Genomic DNA, 10860 nt, shown 5'->3' with positions numbered 1-10860 from the left:
GAGGATTTTACTTAGGGATGATTTTAAGTATAATTTTAATTGGAATACAGCTTCTAATATTTGGTTTTTAATTTGGTTTTATAGGGGTTTTTATCTTTGTATTTTACATTTGTATCTGTTTTAATATGCTGTGCACCGCCCTGAGTCCTGCGGGAGAAGGGCGGTATATAAATTAAATTATTATTATTATTATTATTATCACCTTTACAATTTCAATTGAAAAAAAACCTCAGAACTTTTGGAGGGGAAATAAAAATAAAAACTTACAAGACCGTGGTTGCATAAGTGTGTACACCCTTAAACTAATACTTTGTTGAAACACCTTTTGATTTTATGACAGCGTTCAGTCTTTTGGGGTAGGAGCCTATCAGCATGGCACATCTTGCCTTGGGAATCTTTGCCCCCTCTTCCTTGCAAAAGTGCTCCAAATCTGTCACATTGTGAGGGCATCTCCTGTGCACAGCCCTCTTCAGGTCACCCCACAGATTTTCAATTGGATTCAGGTCTGAGCTCTGGCTGGGCCTTTCCAAAACTTTGATCTTCTGGTAAAGACATTGCTTTGTTGATTGGGAGGAATGTTTTGAGTTGTCATGTTGAAGGGTGAAATTCCTCTTCATCTTCAGCATTGTAAGCAGAGGCCTGAGGGTTTTGTACCAAAATTGACTGATATTTGGAACTGTTGATAATTTACTTCACCTTGATTAAAGCCCCAGTTTCAGCTGACAAAAAGCAGTCCCAAAGCATAATGCTGCTGCCACCACACTTCACTGTGGGTATGGAGTACTTTGGGTGATGCAGTGTTTTTTTTGTGCCGAACAACCTTTTTGGAATTATGGCCAAAAAGTTCAACCTTGGTCTCATCAGACTATAACATATTTTCTCACATGCTTTTGTCAGATTTTATGTAGACTTTTGCAAAATGTAGCCAGGCTTGGATTTTTTTTTTTTAAAGAAAAGGCTTCCATTTTGCCACCCTACCGCCCAGACATGAAGAATACGGGAGATCGTTGTCACATGTAGTGTACAACCAGCACTTGCCAAAAATTCCTGCAGCTTCCTTTAATGTTCCTGTAGGCCTGTTGGCAGGCTCTTGAGCCAGTGTTGTTTTTTCATCAATTTTGGAGGGACATCCAGTTCTTGGTAATGTCACAATTGTGTCATATTTTCTCCACTTGTTGATGACTGTCTTCACTGTGTTCCATGGTGTATCCAATGCCTTGGGATATTTTTTTTGTACTCTTTTCTTGACTAATACCTTTCAACAATGAGATCCTTTTTATGCTAAGCTGTTTCCCGCCATGGATTTGCTGTTAGAGGCAGCTGAGTAAATGTCAGGAAACACCTACTAGAACAGCTGAACTTTATATGGGCTTGATCAGAGTCACTTTAATTGATGGCAGGAGTGTACTGACTACTATTTAACATCAGTTTGAATGTAATTGGTTAATTCTGAACACAGCCACATCACTACTTATAAGAGGGTGTGCACACTTACGCAACCACTTTATTTTTATTTTCCCCCCTAAAAGATTTCAGTTTGTTTTTTAATTGAATTGCACAGCTTATAGTATATTAAATGTAGGAAAAATTCTGAAGTGATTTATCTTGGTCTGATTTTTTAATATCTTAAATACCTGGCATTTTAACAGGCAAGTGTAGACTTTCTATATTCGCTGTAGTCCTTGACTTAATGACCATAATTGAACCCACAATTTTGGTTGTAAGTCATGAGAGTCATAAAACATGTGACCAGACCTGATTTTGCAACCTTTTTTCACACACTCTCCAAATAGTGATTTTTTAAAAAATGGCAGATCTCACAAGAGATTTTGCAAAGTGTGAGTGGAGTTGCAGCCTAGTACATACAGTACAGAGAGCAGGAGGAATGAGTTGGTATGAACTGTTTTGTCTACACCTAAACTTATGCCACTGCATATTAAAAGGGCAGATTGAGATAAGGCTGCTTAAGAACTCTGGAACGAAGCTTTTGAAGCAGTCATTTCTATTATTTGCTTTACTGTGAAAGACTGGGAAAAGACTGAAGAGTTAGAAAGGCGTGGTTGAAAATCAGGGCCACTGAGGGTAAGAAGAGGCAGGTAGTCTAAAATGCCATCATAAAGCTCAGGGTCCTCCATGGCTCTGACATTCCCTAGAAAGGTTTAAGCTCAGTTTTCAGCTACCTTCTTGAGTTGCTTTGTTCCTCAATGAAAATATCTCCATGAGCTCCATGGAGGAAAAACCAAAGGCAAGAGTAGAAGAATTCCCTTTGCTGTTGTATCCAGGTGACAATGGGGGGGGGGGGTGTCTTTCCTTATCTACTCTTCTTTGTTTTGAACAATTGTTTCAGCTGGTGTGTTGTGGATGTTGGTGCTCTGAAGGTGAATCCAGATGAAGACACTGAAGAGGTAATTGTAATGACTTTCCTTCGTTGTCTGTGCATAATCTCCATGCATGGGATTCTGTGCAAATTCTGATGCTGTATATCAGGGGTGTCAAACTGCCGGCCCACGGGCCGGATGCGTCATGCCGAAACTGCGCCCACCCCATTGCCGGCAATGGAAAAAAAGTTGCAATACGTCGTGACACATTGCATGATGTTGTGAGTTTGACACCCCTGCTGTATATTATATTGACATTCCTTCAGTGCAAATAACTTTACCAAAGGAGATGGCAAAACCTGCAACATGAACCACTTTCTTTCCATCCTAAAATGACCATGTCATCAACACATGTTGACTTTTTCCAAGGAAGAATACTTTTTGAAGCAGTCCAGAGCCATTATTTGGGCATGTTGAATGGCTGATAGCAATGGAAGTATCTGCCTACAGGGCATTTTTGGTCGAAAAAATAGAATTATACTTCAGTGTGGCTGCTGTCACTGTTAAGAAACTAAAAGTGGAGAGCCAGCTGATTTTCTGGACATAGGTTTCCCCACCCTAGCACCCACTAATTTTGTGGAACTGCCATTCCCAGCCAATATTAATAATTGTGCCTGGATAATCCTTGAAAGGCATAAGATCAGGCTGTGGAGACTGTCTTGTGAAGGTTTGTTATTTATATAACAATAACAGAGTTGGAAGGGACCTTTGAGGTCTTCTAGTCCAATCCTCTACTTAAGCAGGAGACCCTGTACCATTTCAGACAAATGGCTGTCCAGTCTCTTTTTAAAAGCCTCCAGTGATGAAGCACCCACAACGTATGGAGGCAAGCTGTTCCACTGGTTTATTGTTCTCACTGTCAGTAAATTTCTCCTTAGTTCTAGGTTGCTTCTCTCCTTGATTAGTTTCCATCGTTTCTTCTCTTGCCTTCTGGTGCTTTGGAAAATAGGTTGACCCCTTTGTGGCAGCCCCTCAAATATTGGAACACTGCGATCATGTCACCCCTAGTCCTTCTTTTCACTAGACTAGACATACCCAATCCCTGCAACCGTTCTTCATATGTTTTAGCTTCCAGCCCCCTAGTCATGTTTGTTCCTCTTCTCTGTACTCTTTCCAGAGTCTCATCATCTTTTCTATATTGTGACCAAAACTGGATGCAGTATTCCAAGTGTGGTCTTACCAAGGCATTATAAAGTGGTACTGTCACTTCACGTGATCTTTATTCTATCCCTCTGTTAATGCAGCCTAGGATTGCATTGGCTTTTTTGGTGGCTGCAGCACACTGCTGGCTCATATTTAAGTGATTGTCCACTAGGACTCCAAGATCCCTCTCACAGTTACTGCTGTTGAGCCAAGTTTCACCTAATCTGTACCTATACATTTGGTTTTTCTTGCCGAAGTATTGTGTTAGATAGGGCCCAGTGTTCAAGACTGTCAAGATCCATCTGGATCTTGAGCCTATCTTCTTGGGTGTTGGCTATTCCTGCCAGCTTGGTGCTCTCTGCAAATTTGATGAGTTCCCCTTCTATTCTCTCATCTAGATGGTTTATGAAGATATTGAAGAGTACAGGGCCTAAAACAGAACCTTGGGGGTATCCCACTGCTTACTTCCCTCCACGTAGATATAGTTCCATTAAGGACTACACATTGAGTGCAGTTTGTCAGCCAGTTATGAATCCATCTGGTGGTGATACTGTCTGTCCCACATTTTTCTAGCTTACCAAGAAGTAAGTTGTGGTCTACTTTGTCAAATGCCTTACTGAAATCCAAGTATACTATGTCCACAGCATTTCGCTGGTACACTAATATAGTCACTTTGTCAAAGAATGAAATAAGATTGGTTTGGCATGATCTGTTTTGACAAACCGATATTTGCTTATGGTTATAACTTCACTTGCTTCTAGATGCTCGCAGATCTGCTGCTTGATTATCTTTTCCAGGATCTTCTCAGGTATTGATGTCAGGCTGATTGGTCTGTAGTTTCCTGGGGCTGTTTTTTTTTCTTTTTGAAGTTGGGAACCACATCAGCTCTTTTCCAATCCTCAGGTAATTCCCTGGATTTCCAAGATTTTTGAAAGATAATGGTACAATGGTTCTGAGATAACATTTGCCAGCTCCTTCAGAACTCTGGGATGTAACCCATCAGGTCCTGGTGATTTGAAGTCATCTAGAGTGGACAGGTGTTCTTTTACCAGATTCTTGCCTATTTTAATTTGAATTCCTACTTTGTCTTTTACAGTTCTGTTTTTGGTAGGTTGGGCTATTTTTCTTTTTGTGTGAAGACAGATGAAGGAATAAAGTAGCTCTGCTTTCTGCCTGCTACCCGTCACTTCCTTGCCATCTTGTCCCATTAGCAGACTGATTGTTTCTATGACTTTTTTCTTTTTTTTTAACATTTTGAAAGAAACTTTTTAAAATTATTTTTAACATTTGTTGCAAGTCTTAGTTCATTCTGAGCCTTAGCTTTCCTGACTTCATCTTTGCAGATTAGGGCTATATGCTGGTATTCTGCCTTAGTTATGTGTCCCTCTATCCATTTTTTGCACTTATCCTTTTTGTCTTTCAGTTTACACTGGTCTACAAGGAGAAAGCCTCGGAAATGAAAGTAGCTAAATTTTACCAGAATTGGGTCACTAATAAAGGAAAATTAAGTCCTGAGAATTAATTGGCTCCAGTTTCCAAGATACAGCTTCAGGTCAAAATTGCATCAAAATAATTCAAAATTATGAGGGGGATGTGCGATTATGCTCCATACCTTTTCTGCAAAATGTGATATAGCAATGAGAATGGTGCCACACCAATCATTATAAATTTATCTTTTTATTGATACCAATACCAATACCAATAACATAACATAACTTATTGGTTTTTCATGTAACATTTTCATGCTTTTTGCATGAAAAACTGACAATCTCTAACATCAGATTAAATGGTATCTAAATTGCACTTTTTGGCTTTTCTCTTGTGAACTGCAGTAGGATCATCCCTGGGGAGATTCCAGCAGTAATCGGCAAGGACGGACTCCATTTCCCTTGGTATCTTTTCTCCATGCCTGCAATATCCTGGTGGAATCTCTCTCCATGCTCATCACTCACTGCCCCACAGTTCAAAGGGAAATAGTCTAAATGCGAGTGTAAGAAGTGAATTTTCAGTGACATGTTTGCACCAAGTGCTTTATAGACCTAAGCAGATTTTCTACGTGTTTTTCATAGTCATCTGCCTTGCTGTTCCCAAGAAACTCTGTTGCCACGAACTTGAAGGCTTTCCATGCCTTCTTTTCCTTGCCGCGCAACAGATGATCAAACTTTTCATCTCGGAGAAGTTCTTGAATCTATGGACCAACAGACGCCTTCGTTGATTTTGGCTTCACTAAGTCTTGGAAACCTGGTTTTGTTTTGTCCATAGCCTTTACAAAGTTCTTCATCAGCCCCAGCTTTATATGCAATGGTGGTAACAAAATTTTCTGAGAGTCAACAAGAGCTGGATTTTGAACATTTTTCTTTCCTGGCTCCCAGGACTGTCGTGATGGCCAGTCTTTCTTGACATAATGAGAATCTCTGACTCGACTGTCCCATTCACAGAGGAAACAGCACTACTTCATTTATCTACCCTGCAGGCCAAGCAACAGGGCAGCAACTTTCAAATCACCACAGAGCAGCCACTGATGTTCCTCGTACTTTATACACCTCAGCAGCCGTTTCAAATTCTCATATGTTTCTTTCATGTGGACTGCATGCCTGACAGGAATAGATAGCAAAACATTGCCATTGTGCAATAAAACAGCTTTTAGACTCGTTTTAGAAGAATCTATGAACACTCTCCATTCATCTGGATTGTGGGTAATGTTAAGGTCTGTCATTAAACCATTGATATCATTGCAATAAACCAAATCACCTTCCACTAAGAAATACTGAACCAGATCTTTTTGGCGATCACGGAAAATGGAGATCCTGACATCACTCTGCAAGAGGTTCCACTGTTGTAATCTGGAGCCCAGTAGCTCTGCCTTACGCTTAGGCAAATCCAAATCCCTGACCAGGTTTAGTTCACTCTGTGAAATTAGATGTGGTTCAGGAGGAGCATACGGTGGGCTAAAGTTTGGGTCCTCTGAGATCAACGGCCCTGGATCATCGTCTTTATCATCTTCTGAGTCTAGAGAATAGGATTCTGGTGGATCTGGAATTGGCAAGTCCTCACCATGGGGTACAGGATGCAGTGCGGATGGAATGTTTGGATGTTCCACGGTCCACTTCTTCTTTCTTGAGATCCCTTTTGCAATTGGGGGAACCATGCAAAAATAGCAGTCGCTACTATGATTGGTGGGTTCCCTCCAGACCATTGGGACTGTGAAAGGCATGGACTTTTTCTTCTTGTTTAGCCAATGACGCAAATAAATTGCACATGTAACACAACAACAATGAGGGGCCCAACTCTTGTCCTGATCCCCTATTTTTTTTTTTTTTACCTTTTTTACCACTGCCGTCATACTGCACTTTTGAGATGCAAATGTAACCTTGCCACAAATGTAACAGAAGTTATCTGCATTGTGTACACAGTTTTGAGGTATCTTGGCTTCTGAGGGAAAATATCACACAACTGTTCCTTGGAAATGTTAGGCAATGACACTTTCACAAGCCACCAAATGTAACTGTATGATGCGTAGATCTGACCAAGACAAATGTACCTTGCAATAAAAGAACAATAAATTACAGATAGGTAATAATCTTTAGTCTGAAAGTGAAGATAAATTTATACACATCCATGTGGTACCATTTTCATTGTTCTACTGTAATTTGTCAAATTTATGAGGCATCATGATCATTAAGACACCTCCCTCCCTTGTAGGCAAATATACTCATCTGTGTATAAATCTTTATTGTGTAACATCTTGAAAACTTGAGCCAACCAGCACCTTTATCACCTATTTACCAATTCATCTAATCAAAATTTGTAAGAATTAACACATTTTATCTTGGAGGTCGATAATTTTCCAAAATTTGTAGACCAGTGTTATCAGAGAGTTCTTTGTGTAACCATGCTGGTTTTTTCTTGGATTTCTTATTTTTCTTTTTCAGTGGTATTGTGCTGGACTGGGCTTTTATAATCATATTTTTCAGTTTCCCAAGCTTCTTGTGTTGTTTTCCCCTTTAAGATTTTCATCCATGGAATCCTTCCCAAGCTCTAAGTTTGTTGAAATCAGCTCTTTTAAAGTCTAAGACACTGGTTTGATTATGTTCTATTGCTTGTGTCTGCATTATATTGAATTCTAATACGACATGGTCACTCTCCCCCAAAGTTCCTGCAACTTCAACCCCCTCTATCCTCCTCCTCCTCCTCCTCCTCCTCCTCCTCCTCCTCCTCCTTCTTCATATATTTTATTGATTTTTTTACAATAACAATCTTTAGTGCTTCGTGAACAGTGTGTTGTCTGGGTTCATATATTTAAAACAATGATAATTAATTTCTACAATTAATCAATATGTTGGTAATATATTTCTTGGTCCTCTCTTCTTCCTGTAATATTCTCCTTTTGTCTACATTAAACAAATATAATTCTTAATATTTTCAGTATATACCAAGTGGAATATAAACATTTTTTAGTATTTATGCATATAGTAATAACATCAACATATAACATGTTTTTAATCAGCTTGTTTCCATTGTATTTATAAAAGTCATCTTATTGAATCATTATATGTCCTGTTTTCAAGATTCTTATTGAAGCTTAGTTTCCCCACTCTTATCAGTCATAATTTTCTCAAAATTCATTACCTTTAAATATCCAAACTTTTCATTTAAATAGACCCTCTCAATGTTTTAACATTTCATATATTCTAAAAATATTATACTACTTATATATCTTATTCCTCTTACTATAGGGCCCCTTTACAAGCTTTATTCTTTTGCCCATATTCCAACAATATGACTCCAACTTTAATCTTCTTCTTTTGCCAGGTTGCTTTCCAAATCAGTACGTTTGGCTTGCCAGGTTGTATTTTTCTAAGTGTTGTTGGGGATAAAAAAGACAAATCAAATAAAGTATCAGGTTTTTGTCTCCCACGTTTTAATGATTCTTCTGACAGTTCTTTAATCCATTTTATTAGTTCTTCTTTTTTTATCATCAAATTTGTTTTGAAGTCCTGGAGGATAAATCATCTTTTTTGTCTTGTTTATTATAGTGAGGTTTTGCAGATTTTTTTTGTTTGTATTAAATTGTAGTTTTCTTCATTTGTAGCTTTTCTATTTAAGTCTCTTTCATTTAATTTATGTTCTGTTGTCTGATTTGTTTGTTCATTCTTTGTCATTTTTTGAGTGTTTAATTGTAGGTTTAAGTTAGAGATATGTTCATTTATATTGTCAAACATATTTCTAATCTCATCATGGTTTGAAACAATTATCGTTTCAATCTGTCGCAGCATTGTGTATATTTTCTCCTGGAATGTATTTGTTTTGTCTTGAGTCATTGTTCCTGCAGATCTTTGAAGCTCCAAACTGGGGTCTTCAGGAGAAGGTGTTGGGTATGGTTTTCTATCACTTTTAGATAGGTATATAATATCTGTTTTATCTCTCCCCTCTAAGTAGTTTTTCATTTTTTCAATTAGCTTTATCAAGCCAACCCATCTTAAAATCCAAACAGCCAAATCTTACATAGTTCTTATCTTTATATAATGGGTTTATAATCCAATACGTTTCCAATTGTCAAGGCACCACTGAAAACAATATTTTGTGACAGCTCTTCTTTTCAGGGGTCTTGTAATTATCAACCAGTCAGGATTCAATCCAAAGTATTTGACCATTTAAAGGTTTTCCAGTAATTTCTCCTTTAGAAGATTAGCCAAAGGCCAAGATTTTTCTATTTCTGCAAACAGTTCTTAGGTTTAAGAATGTCACTCAGTGTGTTTATAATCTCAGAAGGTCAGCAAACATATGTAGTTTCTAAACATATGTAGTTTCACTCAGTAGTAGATAGCTCAATGCTTTGTTCCCAGCGGGTTTTTGCTATTTCTAGGCGTCTTGCCAAATTCTGGGTAAATGCTGCTATAGTTTTCTCTAATCCTCCACTAGATGTCACTGTTCATTTTTCAACTTTTTAGAACAAAGCGTTATTTTTGTTCTTTTTATATATATATAATTTCATCAATGCTTTTTTAGGTATAGAGTTTTAACAATTTTCTTAGCTTTCAAATTTATCCAAACTAGTATTTTATATTTTTATTCCCCATAAGGGTTTAATTCGCCGCTTCTGTCTATAGAAGGGTGGGGTAATAATAATAATAATAATAATAATAATAATAATAATAATAATAATAATAATAATTTAATTTATATACCGCCCTTCTCCCATAGGACTCAGGGCGGTTCACAGCATATTTAAAAACAGATACTATACACAAATACAAAAATACAAAAACACAAAAANCTCTCAGCTCCTCGGTAAACCAGGGAGCCAATCGAGATCTACGTCGGGTCAGAGGCCGCAAAGGCACGACTCGGTCCAATGCTGCGGCGGCAGTTGTCTCCCAAGCCACCGCCTGATTTTCCGCCGAGTCGTGGACCAGATCCTCCGGATATGGCCCAAGCTCCGTCAGGAACCTCTCAGGGTCCATCAGTCGCCTGGGACGGAACCATCTAGGCAAGGGCATTGCTCTTGGTTTTTATTTTCTTCTATGAGTGACATGTTTCCATCATCAGTCTATCTCTAAAGGTTCATGTACAGATTCATTTCTTCTAGTAGTTGTTTGTTTCTTATTATGTTCAATTTGGATATAGTCTTCTTCCTTAGATTGGAGTTTCTAGTTTTGTAGGTTGAGTCTCAGTGGCTAGAGTTGCCTCTAGACCCTTTACTTTTTCTTTCAGTAATTCGTTTAGTCTGCATTTGGTACATGTGTAATTTGGGTCCTCCATGGGCATAAGCACATACATGGAACATATTTTGCAAATCACAACAGTATCAGTCTTTATTTCCATGACTATATTTTTTTCTCTAGTTCATTGAAGGATTAAAAATTTTTAAAGTTTACAAAATGTTCAAAAAAATGTAAAAGACTTTTCCATTTTTTTAAAAAAAATTAAAATTTAAAAATTCTAAAAGTTGATTTAAAAATCGCTTACAGGGCATTGCTTGTGGATCGTGTAAACATACTCAAATAAAATACGATAATATTTTGTTTTAATAGAATGCTTGGGCGGTAAAGCCACAGAAGCCGGTGGAGCACCCGGGAGGGGGGTGTTGTGATTCCGTGCCAGCCTGTGTTCCCAACCGCTGAGTCTGAGGAATCTGAGGAGGAGGAGGTGGAGGAGGCCTTTGAGGGGCCGTCAGGGTCAGAGGGAGGCTCTGATGAATTACAGGACTCACGGCTTGATGAAGAGCCTGGCCCCTCCAGTCGTGTTTCTGATGAAGCTCAGCTGTGTGAGGAGCATGAGTCAGATTCGGAAGGCTCACACCTGGACTTGCTAATTGATGCTCGCAGACGTCGTCAAT

At 38.5% G+C, this 10860-nt stretch overlaps 1 protein-coding gene across 1 annotated transcript in view; it reads left to right on the top strand.

The window, feature by feature from the left end:
• Positions 1 to 10860, top strand: part of LOC107297407 (KAT8 regulatory NSL complex subunit 1-like) — a gene marked incomplete at its 5' end in the record, with an annotated part of 64354 nt that overhangs the window by 35167 nt on the left and 18327 nt on the right. The window contains one exon of the mRNA XM_015826775.1: positions 2348 to 2405. Within this exon, the coding sequence (XP_015682261.1) occupies positions 2348 to 2405 (58 nt within the window). The remainder of the gene's footprint in view (positions 1 to 2347; positions 2406 to 10860) is intronic.

The sequence above is a fragment of the Protobothrops mucrosquamatus genome, unplaced genomic scaffold (genome assembly GCF_001527695.2).
Source record: "Protobothrops mucrosquamatus isolate PMUCROS unplaced genomic scaffold, P.Mucros_1.0 scaffold3292, whole genome shotgun sequence".
NCBI lineage: Eukaryota > Metazoa > Chordata > Lepidosauria > Squamata > Viperidae > Protobothrops > Protobothrops mucrosquamatus.
The sequence above is the reverse complement of the archived record's forward strand: the minus strand, read 5'-3'. Positions and strand labels throughout refer to the sequence as shown.